General features: G+C 33.6%; 1 protein-coding gene across 4 annotated transcripts in view; it reads left to right on the top strand.

Annotated features, from left to right (window-relative positions):
- Positions 1 to 18,909, top strand: part of LOC107448433 (RND transporter family member dispatched) — a 51,277-nt gene extending 32,368 nt beyond the window's left edge. For all 4 annotated transcript variants that reach the window (XM_016063647.3, XM_016063617.3, XM_016063625.3 and 1 more), the window contains 4 exons: positions 2,848 to 3,202; positions 5,561 to 6,346; positions 6,979 to 7,177; positions 12,360 to 18,909. In XM_016063647.3, coding sequence (XP_015919133.2) covers positions 2,848 to 3,202; positions 5,561 to 6,346; positions 6,979 to 7,177; positions 12,360 to 14,379 — 3,360 coding nt within the window. In that variant the 3' untranslated portion in view covers positions 14,380 to 18,909. The remainder of the gene's footprint in view (positions 1 to 2,847; positions 3,203 to 5,560; positions 6,347 to 6,978; positions 7,178 to 12,359) is intronic.
- The last annotated feature ends 3,280 nt before the right edge of the window (positions 18,910 to 22,189 follow it).

Genomic DNA, 22,189 nt, shown 5'->3' with positions numbered 1-22,189 from the left:
CTGTAACACTCCAAAAATAGGAGTTTTAATTGTTACTCTATTCCCGTGAGTGGTACTTTTACGATGATTTAGGTTTAATGCAAAATAGTGGTTTAATGATAAAATCGAATGGTCAATCTCTGATTTCCTTCAGGTACAACCTTCTTGGAAATATACGTAAAACATTTATGTGATGAATCGTAAATGGATTATTGGATACTGATCCCCCCATGTCTGGTCGTCCACACTCAGTTTGTACAATAGAATTCGCAAAAAGAAATCTTATAATGAAATGGCTGCAGAGGGAAGTTATATTAAAATGAAAAGCTGGCATTCCACCATTGTTGCAAAAGAAAAGTTCAAGGTTTGACTACTGTACAAAGATTAAAAACGCAACAAAGATGTAAGAAATTGCTGAACTGGCATAGCAGCAAAAAGTGTTGGCAGAATATTTTGCACAAAGCAAAGTTATAATACTAAAAACAATGTTTATTATTCAGCAACCTTTAATGATATCTTTAAAAACGTTTGATTTGTACGGGACTTTCAGAGCGAGAATTGTGTAATGACTTGGGCTGCAGTGTCAGAAAATCTCATCTGAAATATAATTATTAAAAGAGTAAAATTCAATGAAAAGGCTGCACATTTATTACCACATGCTGACAGATTGTATTCCAAAAAGGATTGGATATTACAGCAAAAGATTCTGCCCCATCTCGTACTGAGCTGAAACTACACAGGCTTGATTTTAAGTCAATTGTCCAAAGTTTATTAAGAAAGAAGATTGGCCACATTTTCACTAAATCCTTTAAATTGTGTTTGTTAAATTTTAAAGTCTTAATGCTAAGTAACACAGAAGTTTGAACTCTGTCAGAGCTTCTTAATTGTGTGAACTATTAAATACATATATTGCGTAACTAAGGTGCTGGTTTTCAGATTTGCTGCATAAATGTTTCATTTACTACTTACCTTTAACTACCATACATTACCTTTTGTATTTTTAACATCTTATAATGTAAACACTTTTTAAATGGTATAGTTACATTTTGATCAATTATCCCTTGTTAAAAGTTTAAAATTATGCTATCATTAGTTTTACTCAGCAGGGGTCTGTTTAGAAGAAATTTGGGTCCATTAACGGACCTTCACAAAATATTTTAACTTAAAAACGGACCCTTCACAAAATAATTTATCTTTTAATCGGACCCTTCACAAATTTGTTTATCTTCTATTGTTTATTATCTATTGTTTACTATCTATTTGTTTTGTCAGTCGAATAAACTATTCCCAGGAAAGGGGGAAAGAAATATAAGTGTAAACAAACTAAGTTTTGTCTTTGTCAGACACTTATTCCTTTATTCCTCCGAAACGAATATTCTGTGCTGAGCAGTATAGGCTAAATACCAAATATTTGTATGTTGCATCTCTAATTTAATTTTTTTTTAATTATCATTTTACAGTGTTGAGCATAATCTTGTATGTCTTTACAATTTAAAAACTCCTGGAAAAAGTTTTTTGAAATAACCGGTTGCACAAATTCATAATGTCAGGACCTTGGTTGAACGAATGTGAGTAATTTTTTCAAAATTTCGCAAAAACCGGACCTTTTACAAAATGTCTGGACAGACCCCTGCTAAGTAACACAGAAGTTTGAACTCTCTCAGAACTTCTTAATTGGGTGAATGGGACAAATCACCTTTGTTACGCCTCTGAACAATGAATACGTAAGAAATTACCTTCAGTAATTGATAAAAATGGTGGTCGATTCAAATAAAAAAAATTTAAGGTAAACTGCCATTTGCAGTGTTCATCATATTTGTGTATTTATCATTTTCTATTTAATATCTGTACACTAAAATGATTCGATATTTGTAGTCATCCTTTATATGCATTTATATTTATGTACTTGTTAATTTTATCTTTTTCTATTATAAAATAAATGTGAATAATAACGAATGAATAATATTGTGAATAGAAACCAAATGCCGTTACTGCTGAAAACAATTATTAGATAGTATGGTAAAGGTATTCATTAATATCAATAGATATTTCTTGAGCAGATTTTATTTTTCATAATCAAAAAATTTAATTTAGTTATACTTTATAAAACTAACTGAAGAATTTGTATTCAGAAATTACCAAACTTTCTTCTCAAATCCATGATTATACAACATTTAACAATACTTGATTAAGTGGTGAACAACTTTAAAGCATTATTTGCTCTGAAAATCATGCAGAAATCCATTCATAAGTTGTTAGTATTATATTTTAGTTAAAAAGTAAAATTTTAAATTTTTTGAACTATGAATGCACTAGCTTATAATTTCTGAACTATTAGTTTTGTTCTCTTGCTGTTGATTTCATTCTATTTAGCATTAAAAAAAAAACACATCTGAAACTGTATCCAGGGTATCCGTGCACCTCGGAAGTCACGAATTTTATTATTGAACCAAAATTTTTCATGAAATGTCATGATTTTTACTATTTTTTTAAAAGAAATCCTGGAAAGTCATGGATTTAGGTCTTTAAAAAATCTAATTTTTAAAATGGAATCCCCTCCCCCCAATTTCATCTTGTTCCAAATATCTGAATTCCTAACAAAATCACCTTTGTCATATTTTTTTAGAATATAAAATAATTTTATCATGTTCTATAAAAATTATGGTGTTCTTTCAAAAATTGAAAGAAAAAACATCATTTCTAGAGCGAATTATCTTTTAAACTTCTGTGGTTTTAGAATTTTTATCATTTATTTTTTTTAATTTTATCAATTTAAAATTATAGTTGAAGCAAGCCAGTCATTGGCGACCGTGGATTCTGTCCTTACCAACCCTGATTATTTATTTCAATGAATATTTTTGATTGCAGGGCTTTGAATCGCGTGGGACGGATCTCTCAAAACGCGCAACCGCTTGGCACAATCTCCTGAAGAGTACCAGTTGGGATGGACCCCTCACTTTCTATCCTGGCAGCATTGTGACAGACATCAGTAATGAAACCATTGAAGCGGCACAGTGGCGACAGTCTTCTTCCAAAAACGGAACGCCTGCTGCAGAGAGCTCGGGGCCGTGGCTCGAATTCGAGACGGACGAACAAAACTATGGTAGCCTGCACAAGGAGGACGATTCTGGACGCATTGTCTTTGAAAGGCCCCCCTCTCCCAACATCAAACTCACTAAAATACCAACTCTTGAAGGAAAGAATTTCTTTTGTAATAATCCATGTAAGTATGTTTTGCAAAAAGTGCAACTCTTTCTAAATACTTTGATTTAATAATGTCTAAAATTCTGTTAAATTTAGGGGTATACTGCAAAATTCCCCTCTCTTCAAATAACGCATGATGTATAACAGGGTTGCATAGCTTTTTTTAAAAGTGCTTATTTTCGATGTTCGTTTTTTATAAGCCCTTAAAGGTGCTTTTTTTCATTGGGTGTTTTTGAAAAGTGCTTAATTTTCCCTTTACCCTGTTGATTTTCGCCACGCATTTTACAAAAAGACGCAGTTTAGAGGAACCTAAAGATAATAAGAATAACTAACTGGAAGGGCATGGCACAGAATAAATCAAGATGACAAGATTTTGTTCGGATGGAATTGGCCTGTCATGGGCTGTAGTGCCCAAGAAGAAGAATTTATATTTTGTAATATAAATATTTTATATTGTGGTGACATCTATTGAATAACAAATGATTACGATTATGATAACGATAATGCAGATGGATCGATGGTGTGTGAATGTGCCTTTCCTGTTAAACGAGCTGTGACATGTGTGTGGCGTAAGTCGGATTCTTGACCATGGGTGGTGCCTCTGGTAAACAAGAATAAACGCACCCTTCTGCCTTAAAATAAACTTGTCAGTATTGACAAGTAGCATAACACAACAACAACAACATTTTTGTACTCCTTACTTTTTAAAAAGTAACGTTCCCATGCATCGGATTTTGAGTATACTCTTATTCATTTTATTTGCCAAGGTGCGTAGCGTTTTTAGAAAGTACTTAAAAGTGCTTTTTTCATTGGGTGTTTTTAAAAAGTGCTTCATTTTCCCTTTTTCAAAAGGAGATTTATCCTTTACCATGTTGATTTTCGCTATGAATTATGAAAAAAGACGCAGCTCACATTGTTCTATTCAGCGTTTTCGCAATTAATTTAACCCCAATCTATTTCGGCACATCGTCAGTCCGTAGCGTATGAAAATGCCATTCGATTTACATGATTCAAAATTTCATGATTTTTACAATTGTCAAAAACAATGCTTTTTTTTGACATTTTTTTTTTGACGTGACCGTCAATTGTCAAAAACTTTACAACCCTGCCTAATTATATATTTTTTAAAGTGCTTAAAAATATTTTTCGAGCACTTAAAAAGTGCTTAATTTTCGTTGAATATATTGGCTGGTATAATAAATTCTCATGCAGTAAGGTTCCAAGAAACCCAATTTTCTAATGAATATCTTTACAAGAAACATATGTTTTTATTTAAAATAAATTAATCAATTCAAAAATACCATTAATTATATTTAAAACTAGTGGGCTGCGCTCCCTACTCGTTAACGCTCGCCAACCCCTGAAAATTGCTACGCAATCTTATATGGTTTGCTTCGCAAACCGTATAAGAAATTTTACCCGTCCCCGAGAACAGCTTCTCCAACAATGTACCCGTCCTCCTTTGAAACTAACCCATCGCTTCTAAATAAATAAAAATATTATTTTTTCTTATTTATTACAAACATTTATATAAATTACACAATGAATTAGTAGCTACGAGGATTACATTATACAGTAATAAAAGAAATACTATATTACTAATAGTAAAACCTAGTATTTCTTTTATGAAATAATTTATTTCTTTTATGAAATAATTTAAATGACGAAGATCAAGTTATCTGGAATGTCAATTTATCCGAGGGTACTGCGTTTTTTAAATGAATCAAATATGACGTTTGCCAGTTCCACAATCAAGCCAATGATTTACAGAGGTTTCTGCACAGAAATCTGAAAGGGGTTTTCCATTTAGGTAGATGTTCATTATTGCGTTTAACGCTTCTTGTTTAAGACCAGTACGTAATTTTATTTATTTATTTATTTATTGTAAGTTCATTGCTGAAAAAGCCCCTTTCAACCGCTGCAGTACTCCCAGACAGAGAAAACAACAATTCCACCATGCGCGGTATGGTGCCGTATTTCTAGATTAGAGGGTCATTTTAGAAGTGAGGCGCTAGACTCTTGTAAGATAGCAAAAATTGAAAATGTGATTGGCGATAAAAGTAAACTTACACATAATTATTCATTTAAATTATGATGCATATAATTAATTTAGAATATCATGTTTTGAAAATTTCAATGATTTAAATTTATAAAGATATTAATTTTTTGAATGATTTTACTCAAGAAATTTTCAGGATTTTTGAGTTGGGCCCACAATCACCCCTGATGTTTTAATATTCATGCGGTAAGATGCAATCTTAATGGTTCAATTTTCAGGCAAAATTTTCTGTATATTTTTTCTGAAATAATTTTTTTGTTGTTGCGCTTCTGTTAGTAAATAATTATTCGGATGCTTATGATTATTTTATTGTTTCAGCTCGAGATTATGCTCATGTCATTATGCAATCCTCATCTGGCAAAAATCTGTTGACGGTAGAGGGCCTCAAAAGCATATGTGATGTTGACGAAAACAAACTCCGCAAGTCTGACTATTTCTCTGAGCTTTGTGAGCAGTCACCCGTCGGCTCTTGTTGCCGCAGCTGGTCCATCTCCAATTACGTCGCCTTGCTTAGAAACCTTTCCACTTGCCACGCCATCGGTCAGTCGGACGTGAACGCTGTTCTCGAACTCCTCGTCTCCTGCGCATCCTACTACCACAACATGAAACTGAGCCACGACTGTGCCATGGATCCTGCACTGTGCCGTGGCGTGCCCAGGCACTGCATCGAGTACGACGCCGTGTACAACATCCTTCACTATCTCACCGACATCAATTTCCTGAATCCCAAACATCCCCCGACCCCTCAGTTGACGTACACGGCAGTGTTTCTCCCGATCGCTCAGAGTTCGGCTGCCTTGAATTACTACGAAGATCTGGAGAGTGAGGATCTATGCAGCAACGACGTGGTGGTTGCCGGAATGGAGTTTGGCTTGAAATACAGGCTGTTCACCGTCACTCTGCAAAATGATGCAGTTTACGTGGTGTTGGCCGGAATGCTCATCTTCTTCTTTCTTTGGATATATTCGTCGTCTTTTTTTGTCACCTTCATGACGCTGTGTGGTGTTGTATTTTCCATGGCCACTGCATATTTCATGTATTCCCTTGTCTACCAGATAAAGTTTTTTCCATTCATTAATCTGCTCACCGTCATCATTATAATAGGTATTTGAAATAACATCTCTTATTTTAAATTTCTTACAAACTCATGAAATGAAATATTTGTTTATAAGAAGTATCCGCCCACCTGGAAACCCTGTGGCAGAATTAATTCAGGTTTTTCTGCCACAAGCATTTTTCTTTAAAATACTTTTTAATTACAACAATTACTAATTTAAAGTAACGAAATTGTTGTCTTTACAAAAGAAGGTATAGAATTAAAATTTTTCAATTGTAAAAGTAATATTTTTAATTGTTATATTATAGGCGCTTTCTCGCATTTTGCAGGCAGAAAAATGCACAAATTACTTTCTCTTTTGAATTTTGTAAATCATTACAAAAATTTAAATTCGGAAATAAATTAAACGGTAATAAATTAAATTTCGTACATAAATTAAAAATCTGTGCACAAAAAACGGACCTTTCACAAAATGTCTGGACAGACCTTGCTTCCTAGTAGACATTAAAATTGATAACCTCTAAGATGTGTGGAAAATTTCCAAGCTCAATCAGAAAGAAGTCAATTGATGCAAATGAACGAAGAAAATAGCTGTTAAAATTGTTTGCCATTTGTTCTTTATGATTTGTTGAGAGCATTATGTATATATTTTTAATGATTTGTGTGGGTGTATATTTAGGTATAGGTGCTGATGATGCGTGTATATATTGTAAGATATGGAGCTGTGCCAAAGCGGAGAAGAGCAATGGGACACTAGTTAAGTTAGTTTGTGATACATTTCACCATGCCTGCCTCTCCATGCTTGTTACTAGTATAACAACAGCGGCTGCATTTTTTGGTAGCATGATTAGCAATATTACTGCAGTACGCTGTTTCAGGTAATTCATTCTACTTGCTATTCTTTATATTACTCTTTTCCTCTCCTTTTTTTTTTTGCAATTTCATAAGCAACAATAACTCCTGATTGTTCACTCAGGAGTTATTGTTGCTTATGAAATGATTATAATCTATTATGTTATGATTATAATCTATTATGATTATGATTATAATCTACTCCTGATGTTCACTCAGGAGTATATTAGTGATTTTTTTTTTTTTTTTACACTCACAGGGTTGCCACAGGTGACTAAAAAGCGACTATTTGCAACTATTTTCGACCTGAGGCAACTATGGCTACTTTTTTTGCCTACTTTTTGAATCTACACCCCACAAGATAGTTTCTGAACACACTGAATTTTTTTTTTTCTTAAAAAAANACTATTTTCGACCTGAGGCAACTATGGCTACTTTTTTTTGCCTACTTTTTGAATCTACACCCCACAAGATAGTTTCTGAACACACTGAATTTTTTTTTTTCTTAAAAAAATAAAAAATGTAGCAAATTTGATTCTTCACTTTTTAAATCGTTCAATCTGCACAGACTCCATTGTAAGTCTATTTAATTTCTTGATCGCCTTTTTAATGATTATTTCTAAGAAATTCCGCATGATTTAAAAAAAATTAATTTATACGATATTATGATGCGTGACTTTCGAATTTGAGTAATCACTTTTCATATATATATATATATATATAAACATTTACCTTTATATATATATATATATAAGCTCAAAATGTAAAGAAAACAAGGGGAAAATTACAGAACAATGAAAAAAGGGGAAAAAAATAATAATGAAAATAACAAGAAACCGGAAGGAGAAAAAATAGTTAAATCCGGAAAATAAGAGATATCTCTTCATCAGCTCATCCGATAAACAAGAAAAAGTAAAATTGTATTTTTTTCAGCTATTTTATTGCTCTTTCTTTTCCTTGTTTTTTAGATTTAAAATCTATAAAGATGCAGAGTATGATACCTATCTTTTCTATGAATGTTATTGCATAATGTTTTTTTAAATTTCTTGTTGTGTTTTTGTCGGAGAAAATAGTAACTTCGTTATGTCGAGATAAATTCTTGGAATTAGTCATGAATTTGAAAGTCTAAAATGTAGCCTAATTTGTAGAATAAATCAGTTTACTCCTATTAGTTAGTTGCTTTTCAGTAATTGCTTTTATAATGCTTTGAGAGAATTAAAAAAAAAAGTAGAGCAGAGAAAGTAACTATACTTTTGAAAATGGTTCTGAACTGTGATATGACTCTATATTTCATATGACTCTATCATTATTATCTTTATGACTCTTATCATTATTATCTTTTTGACTCTATATTTGATTTTTTTAAAGTAATTAGTTGTACTTATTATAAGAATATGCATAGAAGTTAATAATTTTATATAAAGTGCAAAAAGAAAATTTTTTCCACATATACAGGGTGTTTATAAAGTCCCGGACCCATTTTGATGTTTAATAACTCATAAAATGATAGAGATAGATTAAAATTAATTACATAAATGGTTAGATAGAATCAAAAAGTTTCATGACCCTTGTCAATGAACTTCCACTTGTGCCCCCTTCGTCGTACAGAGAATATCAAGTCGTTAGTCAATTACAGGCCAGGTAGCTTTCTTTTTTACAGAAAAGATTGTCTCGTCAGATGTATACTTAGACATGTTGGACTAGAAGAGCTTCAGCCACATGTCTTTTTGCAACAAGATGGTTCACCACCTCATTGGGGTATCACCGCGTTCGTAGTTCTTTGAATGATTTTTTTCCAGGAAGATGGATTGGTCGAGGAGGTCCAATTCCTTGCCCACCCAGATCACCTGATATAACTCCGCTGGACTTTGGGGATTTATAAAGGACAATGTTTACAGGAGGAGCGTGTCAAACATTGATGACCTAAAAGCCAGAATTACAACCGCAATAGCCTCTGTGGCTGCCGACATGCTTGCCGCTACCTGACTTGAAATTGACTATCGACTTGATATTCTCCGTGCGACAAAGGGGGCACACGTGGAAGTTCATTGACAAGGGTCATGAAACTTTTTGAGTCTATCTAACCATTTATGTTATTAATTTTATCTATCTCTATTATTTTATGAGTTATTAAACATCAAAATGGGTCCAGGATTTTATAAACACCCTGTATTTGTTTTCAAATTCTACTTATTTTATTTCTAGAAAAATTTTCTTGTGCCCCCGCCCTTAAAAATGAAATTGTTAAATGTCTTTTTCTCGTATGATCTGTGAGAATTGTAAATCAATAATATGTTTCCTTAGCAGTGAGGAATCGTAACTTTAAGAGCCATTCTACTACATCTAATCTAAATTAAAACAATTATGTTTTAATGAATTTGATTTCTAAAAAGAAGAAAATGGCTTAAATTGCTCCGATCTGCGCCAAAAAGGATATTTTCCCCTGGGTATCGCCAAGTCACAATTTTGCGGCAATCAAGCTACTGCCATGTGGGGGGTTGCTCTGGATTCAGTGGGATGGATTCTTGCACTCTCATGTGCAACTCTGCATCATTTTGCAAGATATTCTCAATTTCAGACTTCATTTTCCACTCTCTGAAATGGAACCAAAACTTCTCTCGAATTTTCGGAGACCAAATTTTAAAGCAAATTTTGCCAAATTTTGCCATCCATTCCCAAAATCCATTGCCAAATTTTAATAGCAAAAGTAAATTTTTTTTCTCTTGTTAATTTCATAGTTATTGAAGTACGTTGTTGATAATCGTTATTGAAGTCTTCATCAATGGCAAGCTAATGGCCTTCTTGCGCTATTCTATTTATAGATTAGTACCATGATCTTTCAATTAATTTGGGGACCATTCACTAAGTACATATTTTCATGTTGTTCCTCAGAGCAGTCAGGAATTACAAAGCTTCATGCCCTCAAAATTTCCATCTCCCTTTTATTCATTTAATTTAATAAAGATAAGAATTAATTGACTTTCTTGAAGTTAAATATTTTATCTGAGGGACCATCCCCTAATTGCATATTGTTTTTAAAAATTTATTTTACTTTATTACTTTTTTTTACTAATATTTTTTTTTACTTATTGCATTTTATTATTGTATTATTACTTTCAAAATTTCAGTGCTCTTAATTTGTTTCAGGAAAAAACTTAATAATATTTAGAGGCAAGATTTTAAATAAGTATGAAGAGAGGGGCTCTCAATATTTTAAAAGCAGCAAAAAATCTTATATTTTTCTGATTTGTCATTCAAAAATGCTTTAATTCATCTCTTAATGATTTGATTTAAGGCAATTGATATAAAATTTGTTTTAATTTTCACAGACTTGTTAAATATTATGAGTGTAGGGATAATATAATAATTTACTTCTGACAAATTTTTTTTAGCTTCAATACACATTGTATTTGCATTTAAAAATTATTTAATTTTTTTTAATAATTTCAATAATGAAATACTGTACTAGGTAACCAATTTTAATAAAAATTTATTAGGGGCCATTCACTAATTTACATTTGTAATATAAGTTTATTAAAGTTTTCTTAATTTGCTTAATTCTTTACATATCGATTATTATTTTACATTCTTTACATTTCGATATGATCAATATTAATCTTGTTAATGTTTTGTTGAATATGCTATTACGAATAACATTTATTTAAATTTTAAGAAAAGTACACTCAATAACCTTAAGTAATAGTTAAATTAATTAGAGTTATATAAATTACCTTTTACTGAATTAATTAAAGTAATTATTAATTTAAAAAATAGCATGAGCCACTCAATATTGAATTTATTTAAATTGCCAAAAGCTCTTTTTTTAAGAAATATTTCGCCTATATTAAATAAATTTTTAGATCTTTTCCAAACTTGACATCATTGATTCACTTGCTGTATGATGAAATGGTGTCTCTAGTTAAAGCATTGTTAGGACGTTTTTTAAAGAGTTCTGCTTTTGTTAGTTTGTCAGGAAAGAACTTACGATCATTGGATGTAGAAAACGCAGAAATTTGGCGAAATTCAAATTTAATAGATATTGGACTAGATACCACACAGGCGATGACATCCTTATCTTCTTCAGAAATAAAAATCTGTGTATATAGGTGCCAAGTCTTTTTACTTGGCATACACAAAAAAGTTATTAAAAGCATTGCCTCTTGAAAATAGGCTACTGTACCATCTTAAAGTGTTGCATCCTGTAATAAGAATGGAAGACACTTCTGTTAAAGGCATAGATGAATGTACGAGGTTACGCGGGGAACCAGAAGGTTATTCTTCTGACTCAAATGAATATGCCCCAATTGATGTGTTTTGGAAAAACTATTTTGTGAAGAAAGGTAATTTGGGAAATATCAAATATCCTCTTTTAACAAGCTCTTTTGTGCATAATACATGGGAATGCCGATGTTGGAAGAGGTTTTAGTGTGAACAAAAAGCTACTTGACAATAGGGCAAGTTTAATTTCACATAGTGTTAATGGTTTGAAGAACGTTGTGTCACATATCAACAAAATAGGGGGGTTTAAATAACTTTAAAGTTGACAAAGATATGGTGAAAGTGGCTCGTGCAGCATTTAAAAATTATTCTGCTCGATTAGAGGTTGAGAAAAAATTATGCAAAAAGTATGTGAAAACACTGAAATGGATGAAAGCAGATTGAAAGCTGCTGAAATTGATTTGCAAAAAAAAAAAAAATTGAAGGCTTCTCAGGATCTCTTAGCTACAGCTGAAAAAATATTAAAGATGGGTTAAATAATAAAGACATGTAGATTATAGAAGGCGGACAAATCCTCTTATCTGAGGCTAAGTTGAGGATAGCAGAATATTTAACAGCATTGGAAGACACCAAAAAGAAACTTAATTTATTAATGCAGGGACCTTCAAAAAATTTAAACAATAAGATATGTTATTAATGAATAAAATTAAAATTCTTGTAATTAAATTCTTGTTTTAATTATTTTTATTAAATATGCTCCAAATCTTTGTTTCACTGCTCCAAAATTGCTTTTTTGTTGCTCCAAAGATGCTCCAAAACCATGTTTTGCCACTTGCACCACTGTAAGTATGTTCCTGAAAGTGTGAGTTTTTAAAAAAAAAAAAAATAGGGAAACTTACTTTCTGGATGCGCCTCGTAATATCCATTATAAGTACAGTCTTTTGTTTGCCTTACTATTCTGCATTAAGCCTTGTTTTTCTTCTATTATAGCATATTTGCTGGAACTGCTGTGCTTGCCAATTTTTTCTTCACGATATCATGGCTTCCAGCTTCCGTGACGATTGCAGAGAAATGGTGCTCGAGTACTTGCCTGCTGGTATCTCCTCTAGGGTTGTATCTTCCTCAGTTCCAGCACATTCCGTGGTTCTCCTCACTCTGCAACTCCTTCTGGAAGATCCACTACAGCTTCACTGACTCTTCTCGTGTCTTCTTCGAGAAAATCCTGCCTTGCATCATCGTGAAATCGAGGTATTTCTGGCTGGTGCTCTTCACGACGTTAGCCACTGGTGCCGCGGTAGTCGTTTTCTACTACCCCAGACTCCAACTCCCCGACTCCAAAGAGTTCCAACTCTTCAAAACCGAACACCCTTTCGAACAGTATGATTTGTATCTGAAGAAATTCTTCTGGTTCGAAAAAGCGAGGGAACAAGACGTGTTCAGGAAGCTCCCCATCCGCATCGTCTGGGGTGTCTTGCCTGTGGACACCGGCGACTACTTGGACCCGTACGATCGAGGGGCTCTCTCCATCGACCCGCTTTTCGACATGGCTCAGCCTGAAGCGCAGTTGTGGCTGTACAAGTTTTGCACGCAGCTGAGGAACCAGACTTTCTACCAGCTCACGAGTGGCCCCCTCCTCTTCAACTGTTTCATCGAGACGTTCAGGTTGTGGATGGAGAGGCGGTGCGTGGACGGCATCACCGACGCGAACAGGACACCGTGCTGCGAGTCATCCAAGTTCCCGTTCAGCGTGAAAGTCTTCAACTACTGCATCAAGCAGGCAGTGGGCATTCTGCACCACAATCCAGGCTACTTCGCTGTCCCGGTCATGGAAGGAGTGCGGTTCTCCAAGTCCACCGCGAAAGTGCAAGCCATCGTCGTGCAGTACGACAGCATTTACTCCTACTCGAACTCGTACACGGAAATGTACGAGTTCAGCCACTCCGTGGATGGATGGGTGAGCGGGATGTTGAAGACCGCTCCCGATGGTTTGAAGAACGGATGGTTCGTGAGCGATTTGGAGTTCTTTGACTTGCAAGACAGTTTATCGAGGGGGACTGTGATAGCCATTGGTGTCGCCATTGCTGTTTCTTTTATTGCTCTGCTGCTTACGACTCTTAACTTGCTGATGAGTATTTACGCTATCGTTACGATCGCGTGCATCATAATAGTGACGGTTGCCTCCTTGGTGCTGTTGGGGTGGAAGTTAAACGTCCTCGAGAGCACTACTGTGTCCATAGCCATCGGACTGGCCGTGGATTTAACACTGCACTATGCCGTCGCTTACAAGCTGTCACCGCAAGAAGACCGCGAATCCTCGGTCGTCTTCGCCCTGAGCCACGTCGGCAGTCCGGTCGCGATGGCGGCTTTCACCACCTTCATGGCGGGAGCTCTGATCTTCCCTTCGACTGTCCTAGCCTACCTGCAAATAGGCACGTTCCTCGTCCTCTTGATGTCCATCAGTTGGCTCTACTCGACTTTCTTCTTCTTATCTATTTTAAGCATCGCCGGACCGGTCAACGAATTCCTGCAACTGAGCTACTCTTCTTTCAACGTCTGCTCGGAGTGCGAGACCGCTGCAGTCCCCGTCGAGAAGAACGTGTTCGCCCTCTCCGAGTCGACGCTGTCGTCGAGCAGCGCGAGCTATCCGAATCAGATACCGACCAGCGAGAGCCACGAACTGGAACCCCTGACCGCCATCAAAGCGGGTCACATCGACGTGCCGAAGTTCAAGAAGAAGTACAGCCACCGGTCCATTCGACCCCGCTCAGAGAGTCTGTCTTCTGCCCCGACTAGGACTAGAGATAGTGCCATACCTTTCAAAATGAGCAAGACTCCCAGGAAGATCAGTCTGCCCACGGTGAGTGTCACTTTTCACGGAGAACCGAATCCCGACTCGTCGATCGGGGGGGCCACGAGTTCGTCCACCATCGTGTGTGCCGACGAGGAGAGAGAACCTCTGTCGAAAGATGATGTCTCCGATTCTTGGATCGGAAAGGAAATAAGTTTATAAGTGTCGCTTTGATTCTCATTAGCTGATCTCAAAGTTAGAGCATACCTCCTCGAATTGAAAACATATAATGTGACTGAATTTCTTTTAGCGTGAAATAATTCTCTGCCAAATTGTATACAGATATAACATTCACGCGAAATAACTTTTAAAGAGGAACTCGAATAATTTGTGAAAATATTTTACTTTTAGCAATGTACAGTAGAGCGCACTGCTCGGGGGCGGGCGTGGTCTGGGTTGCAAAAAACCAGAAAAACCCAAACCCGGGTGGGTTTTTTCATGGGGGCTTTTTCAAAAGAGAGGGCAGGGATAAGTACCTTATTTTAATATTAATAATTAAGTTTAATTTTATAAATTGACTTCATATAGATATTAATACAAATAAATTGATGTCGTTTCTTCTGACATCACAATACAAAATACATTACACATTTGAAACTTATTTTAACACAGGATTACTTTTTATTTATATTTTAATCTTAGAAAATATTTGAGGAACATTCTTTATTTGCATAGAAAGCGAATAAATGGCTCTGAATAATCAATGACCATACAGTCAAATCTAGTCAGCAAGGTGACTCTCCAACACAATTAGTTTTTTCACTATAGGTTCATTTTTTTTAGGCTGGACTACATAAATATTTCAATAGAATAGCTCTTTAATATAACAGAGGGTAAAAAAAGAAATCAATCTTAGTAAAACCCACTTTAGGGTGGGTTTTACCCAGTAAAACCCGGGCGAGTTTTATTGGGCAGGTGGGTTTTTTGCAACCCTGGGCGTGCTTCGGATGATTGGAAGGTAGTTTAAAATCTAGTTTAAATGATTATTATTTATTCAATCACTTCCCTTCACACTTTTCTCGGCTGAGGACTGGCAGCACTATTTAAAATAGCTCTGGCATGTTTAAAAGATTTATTTTTTTCCTTCAATTTTTATTTATTTATTTACTTTTTTTTTTCATTTTGAATTTTTTTTTTAAATCATATTTCAACTTTTTATAATTTTTGTCAATTACTGATTTTATCACATTTTTCTTTATTTTCCATTGCAAAAGAAATCCAGCAAAAACTTTTGTTTCAACGAAGATGCTCTTTTTTGAGCTGCCAGATCCCTTACTCTTTTTTGAAATAAATCAACTGAACTGGATCAACATCATTTTGATGTTCTAGACCAGGGATGGCGAACCAATGGCACGCGTCCCATTTATGGCACCCGACACAATATTTCGGGCACGCCACCGATCACATTTGTTATAAGCTTATGTAACAATTAAATTAAAATTCACAAAATAATAAACAATTATTAATAATAAAAATTAACAATTAATGCTAAAAAAACAATTAATAACCATGAAAAACAAGCTAACAATAAGTAACTAGCAAAAAATCAACAGTCCTGCATAAACTAACATCTTACAGCCTAATATAAGTTATTTGTCATTTAATCTGCAACAACAGAAGTCACACTGATGTTACTTTAAGTTGAATTACGCCTATAACTGAGACAGTGCAATTTTTTTTTTCAATGTAAATAAAGAGTTTTGAGTTTATTTAGTATTTAGTATTATTCTTTTCCCAATAATCACGAAGTCAAAATTATTTGATGGCACGTCTATGACCTCATCAAACAATATTTTAGAAAAAAATGGCACGTTGATGTATCGCCACCCGTGTTCTAGACTGTCAAAATGAAGTTTGCATTCTTGGAAGATAATTTTCAGTTGAAGAGCGCTATAAGGGTATGAAGGTTTAACCGTATAACAATACATGTATGTATGTTATAAGAAAACTGCTAAAAAAAAGGTTGTAAATTGAATATGATCTTCAGATGTAGTGGATATTCTTCTAAATTTAGAAAAATTATAGATAAGTTAAAAAGTATTCCAAACTTAAAAAAAAGAAGCGAATTCGGACATATTTCGGATAATAAGAGTTCGGATAATCAGCGCTCTACTGTATATTTATTTATCACAAGAAAATTATGATTCACAATTTTATACTATAAAGAGAGTATTTCTAAAATATTTTTTTTTGCTTTTGTTATACAGTTGATAATTTAATCAAGCAGAAGAGATGAATGAATTGAACCAGCCACATTTTTATTTATGAAGTAGGGATCATATAAATTGGGAATGTGACGAACATTCAATTCTGTGGGTCTTTTTCGGAATACTATTCGGTTCTGCCAAATATTCGTCCAAGTATTCAGCAATTTTTTTTAAAAACATTTAATATAAAGAATAATCTAAACTAAATCTAACTAAACAGTCTTAGAAATAGCTTTTGCATAAACAGTCGGACTTCTATTTAACGAACTTCCATTTTGCGAATTTTTTAAAGGAACCAAGAATATCTTGGAAATTTCTTCGTAAAATAACTTCCAAATAGCGAAGTGAATTTTCTATTTAACGAATTGTTTTTTTTTCTTTTTTTTTTCTTTCTTTGAGAACCACTTTCCTTATTTCCCAAAATATTTCTGAGCATTTTAAACTTCTTAATGCATGTTATGGGGGGGAAATGACCTTGAATTGATTTTCGAAGCCACTTTTAGAGCAAGCAGTAAAATCCCTTTTTGTTTCCATTTCAAACAAAAAACTCTGACAAAATGAACGGATTTTATCAGTAGCCATTAAACTTATGATCGCATGTTGTAATGTATGCTTAAAATTATTTTCATAATAAATGCAGCTATAATTTTATACATAAATTTAGCTTTTTTTAGTTGAAAATGTATGTAGCATGATTGTGTGATGTTTTGCTCTATTCTTGCTTTCCATGCAGATTTCTTTCATGGTCAAGATTTGTAAAATGAATAGTAGATACTAGTTTACAATATAAAAGTGTATCCATTGCTATTTCAATTATTTCTAGTTTTTATGAATTTAAAACATGTTTTGTGTAAATTTTTCAAGAGGTGATTTTCTATTTAACGAATTTTCCATATAACGAACTTATTATCGGGATTTAGCGACTCAGTTAAATAGAGGTCCGACTGTATTCTAAAATTCATGCGCTTTCAAATTTATGCTCTGGAAGAGAAGTGCAGGAATGAAATTTGAAGAATTGAAACTTACCTTACTCACAACTTACTTTATCACCAGTTTNTTTTTTTTTTTTTTTTTTTTTTTTTTTTTTTTTAAATTTTATTTATGCAAGTTAATTTTGTCATTTTTTCCACACTTTGTGTTTCTAAAATTGAGAACGACTTTTCTTTTTTTTCCCCATCTCATTTTTGTTGTTTTTCTGTTTTCATTATAGCTTGGCATTTTTTAAAAGAGTGTTTCTGATAGACTTTATTCCTTTATTGTCACTTTTTTTCCCCTGTACTGTCGAATAAAAATAACTGGTTACATAGAAAATTGTGATTTTTCAACATTAACATTTTGTTTGAAGAACTAAGAACAATTTAAAATCGTGATTTTTTAACATTAACATTTTTAGTTATTTTTCATGAATTAAAAATTATATATTTCATTTTAAGAGTGCTTTGCTCGTAAATTTTGTTCTTCATCACTTAGTGTAAAATTTGTATTAAGTTTTGTTATTTTAAATTTCCTCCAATAAGAATTTGCTTTTGGGACAATCTTTTTTTATTTTAAGATTATCGAAAACATATTCATGAAGACTGTTTTTAAAAGAAAAATCAATACATTTTTATTAATCATGTATTTATTGACATTTTATTGTATTCATAAGTTGCATGTTTATTTTAATTGATTACTTATTTTTTTTTATATAAAATTAACAAATAAAATTTACAATTAATATGTTTTAAAAAAATATGTATAACATGTTTTCAAGGAATTTGAGGTACTTTTTTGTGTTTTTTTTTAAATTTTTATTTATTTATTTGCATTTTTAAAAAATAGTGCTAGGATTGTAGTCCTTGAGCGCTACCATCAATCGATGTAATCTAGAGTGAGCATTAAATGTAGATGTTCTGAATGCTATTTAGTGTTATTGAAGGGATGATCTTCTTGAGTTGCTCAATTATGTTGAATTTTTCCAGGGTGCGTAGCGTTTTTAAAAGGTGCTTATTTTTGATTTACATTTTTTAAAAGCCCTTAAAGGTGCTTTTTTTCATTGGGTGTTTTTAAAAAGTGCTTCACTTTTCCGTTACTATGTTGATTTTCGCTACGAATTATGCAAAAAGACACAGTTCACATTGTTCTATTCAACATTTTCACAATTCATTCAATCCCCAATCTATTTCGGCGTATTGTCAGTCTGTAGCGCATGAAAACGCCATTCCTTTTTTATGATACAAAACTTCATGATTTTTGACAATTGTCAAAAACCAGAAGGTTTTTTTTTTTTGTTATGACGGGGATAAAACCGTTGATAGTCAAAACTTTCCAACTCTGCCTGATAAAGAAATTTTAAAGTGCTTAAAAATATTTTTTGAGTGCTTGAAAGGTGCTTATTTTTTTGTTGAATTGTTTGGCTACGCACCCTGTTCTTTTTTAAATCTCACTTTTGTTGTACTCAAATATTTGAGCTATGATGTGATATAATAAATGTAGTGTGTGTGTATTTTATCTTGTATGAGATTTTTATTTTTTGAATATTTTAGTTTTTTCTAGTGGCCATTCTAAAAAAAAAAAGATGATTGATGTACATATTTTTGTTGTGATGTCTTTTGTATGAGAGAAGTGTAGACTAGAATGGGATGAGCCATTTTAATCTTCTGTTCCATTGTGTTGTTCTTTTCTTCTAAAAAAACATCATTTGTTTATTTCAGTTCTGAATCTTCATCAATCCAAATTTTCCATCACAAACATCAATCCAGCTGAATCTAAAAATATGTGCGGCAAAATTTACAAAGATTCTCAGACTATATTGTTTAAGTTGAAATTTTATATTTTTTTTTTTTAAAAAATGAATTAGTTCCCTATGGATGGAGTTTTCAGTAGAAATGTAAACAATAACAATCTCGAGCTGTATGCCTGCTCTAGTTCCGGTTAGAAAGTTTGCAGCTGCTTACTACCTGTTATTCTGCGAGTCGATATTTTCAAACGGATCATTTTGTTTTCAATAAAAGAAATAAATTCGATAATTTCTGAGCTCAAATCTGCCGTATTTCATAAAATATTAATGTTATTATGTAATTCTGGTGAGTTTGAAGTGATAATTTGTTTTAGTTATTTATAGATATAGTGTTAAAAAAGGTGACGTGGTTGCTAGATTTTGAATAACTCGCTTTTTTGGCAATCTTGATTTGGCCTCTTTCCATTTGTTTATTACTGTTTGTTCTTGTTGCAAGCTTGTGCACCATCTTACGTTAGAGTTAGCATATTGTTCGAGGAGCATTAAGTTTAGTAATAAGTATTCAAATACTACGTTTGCACGAATCTCAGAACACTATGATCACGTTCTGAGCCAAATGGCTTTAAAATACACCGGGAACCCGGAAGTATAAGTGGCATACAGCTTGCAGCGCTCACTAGTGTCGAAAACACCATCCATAGATCTAAATCTGTATTCAAAGTAAGAGAAAAAATAACTTAAATGAGGTTTGGAAAAAACCTCTTTATATTCAGAGCAAAGTAGAGGAAAATAGTGACATTTGAATGGATGTTGTTGTTTTTTTTTTGACATGACGGTTAAAACAACATAAAATCGTCAATTGTCGAAAACTTTCCAACTCTGCCTAATTATGATATTTTTTTTTTTAATGCTTAAAAATATTTTTTGAGTGCTTAAGAGGTGTTTATTTTTGGTTGAATTATTTGGCTACGCACCCTGTTAAATTGAAGGAATCAAAATATTTGATTTCCAGATCATAATAATGTTTTATTTAACGAAAATGGAAGTGAAAACATTTTTACTCTAAGCTAACTTTACTTCCACAATTCAAGCATAACTTTTTTTTTTATTCTAACCTTAATTCGTAACGTAAGAAATGCCGAGGAGAGAAGCTATATTGTATTAGGAATGGAAATATGCTGAAAATGTTTAAAAATCTCTTGCATTATTATGATTTATTAGAAAATACTAATTTAAATAATATGACGCCAACTAATCTTTATCAGCCAAATGGCGTATTAAAGTGGAGCTGTTTCTCTAGATAAGCTAGAATCAGGGTGCTTATTTTCGTTTATTAAAAGCCCTTAAAGGTGCTTTTTTCATTGGATGCTTTTAAAAAGTGCTTAATTTCCCCCTTTTTCAAAATGAGATTTTTCCTTTTTCCATGTTGATTTTTGTTACGAATTATGCAAAAAGACACGGCTCACAAAGTTTTCCAAATTAATTCAAACCCCATCTATTTCGGCATATTGTCTGTCCGTAGAGTATGCATTCCTTTTACACGATTCAAAACTTCATAGATTTTTGACAAATGTCAAAAACAATGCCAAAAGGTTTTTTTTTGACATGACGGTTAAAACAAGATATAAAACCGTTGATGGTCAAAAACTTTCCAACCCTGCCTGATAAATTTTTTTTTTATTAAAGTGCTTAAAATTTTTTTTTTGAGTGCTTAAAAAGTGCTTATTTTTTGTTGAATAATTTGGCTACGCACCCTGATTAATGTTGGGGGATTGAATGGCTCATCCTATTTGTATATCCGATCATTTTATTGAAATTCNATTTTTATTAAAGTGCTTAAAAATATTTTTTGAGTGCTTAAAAGGTGCTTATTTTTTTGTTGAATAATTTGGCTACGCACCCTGATTAATGTTGGGGGATTGAATGGCTCATCCTATTTGTATATCCGATCATTTTATTGAAATTCTCTTATTGAAAGTGTTTTTGTCTTAAAAGTTTTCTGGTGTAAAGCGGGAAAAAACAATGGCATGTTCCTGGTAGCTTCGTTTGAAGCAAATGTGTTAGTAATTGAAATTCTTCAATAAAAAAAAAAATTTGATCAAAACAACTTTTCCTAAAAAATAAAAAGTTTCAATACTGTGACTTTAAATGTATTTAACGTTTAAAAAAAAAGGGTGCTTATTGATAATTTCTGAAATAAAAAATAAGAAAAAACCTGTTTTCTCTTCTATTACTTGCAAATTTATTGACTGTTTATAGGCCGGGATAGCCCTGTCTGTAGGGCGCTGGGCCCATGCTCGTGGGTTCGAACCCCGCCGGCCGAAGACTCCCCGTGTAGTAAATGGTGACTGATGCACGTTAAATCTGTCGAGTCTCAAAGTGTTCCCATAACAAATCAATACCTCTGGGGGTACTGGAGATCGATCGTTCCTCTGATTCAGGTCAAAATTACAATCTGTGGATATATGAATGGATCCGCCCTGACAGAAGTCGAATTCTTGGCCACAAATGGCGCCACTGGAAAACAAGAACAATCGCACCCACTCTGCCTAAACAGGCATACGTGAAGAACAACATTGACTGTTTATGTGTTTCCCTCGAAGTTCTTTATTTACGATCTGCTTTGCGTATGTTTGAGAATATAGTTTGTCTTCAGTAGGAAGCCGCCTTGCTGCTATGGAAACAAGAATAGCACATTTGAGAAGGGGTCTCTAGAAGGAACACGGTGACACCGGTGAAAAAGAATCTCTCTCATCTAAACAGTGACCCCCACACTTAGAATGTCCCGCAGTGTGGACTGATCGTTAAGACACGGTTCCCAGCAGATCACCGAAGTCAAGCATCACTGGCTGCGGGTGGGTGACCACTTGGATCAGCCTGCGTAGGGACCGAGGGTGTGCGGTATTGGTCCTCGTTAAACTGTTCTAAAGTAAAGTGCTCGACTTCGCGTGCAGGTCCTCGGGCTACCGAAGCGGGGGTGTCTTCCCCTCTGATGAAGATCAAAATAGTGATGGCATGTCTTCGGATCATCCTCAGGGATGTTTCC

Source organism: Parasteatoda tepidariorum, chromosome 10 (assembly GCF_043381705.1).
Source record: "Parasteatoda tepidariorum isolate YZ-2023 chromosome 10, CAS_Ptep_4.0, whole genome shotgun sequence".
Classification (NCBI taxonomy): Eukaryota; Metazoa; Arthropoda; class Arachnida; order Araneae; family Theridiidae; genus Parasteatoda; species Parasteatoda tepidariorum.
Note: the sequence above shows the minus strand (reverse complement) of the source record. Positions and strands in the feature narration are given on the sequence as shown.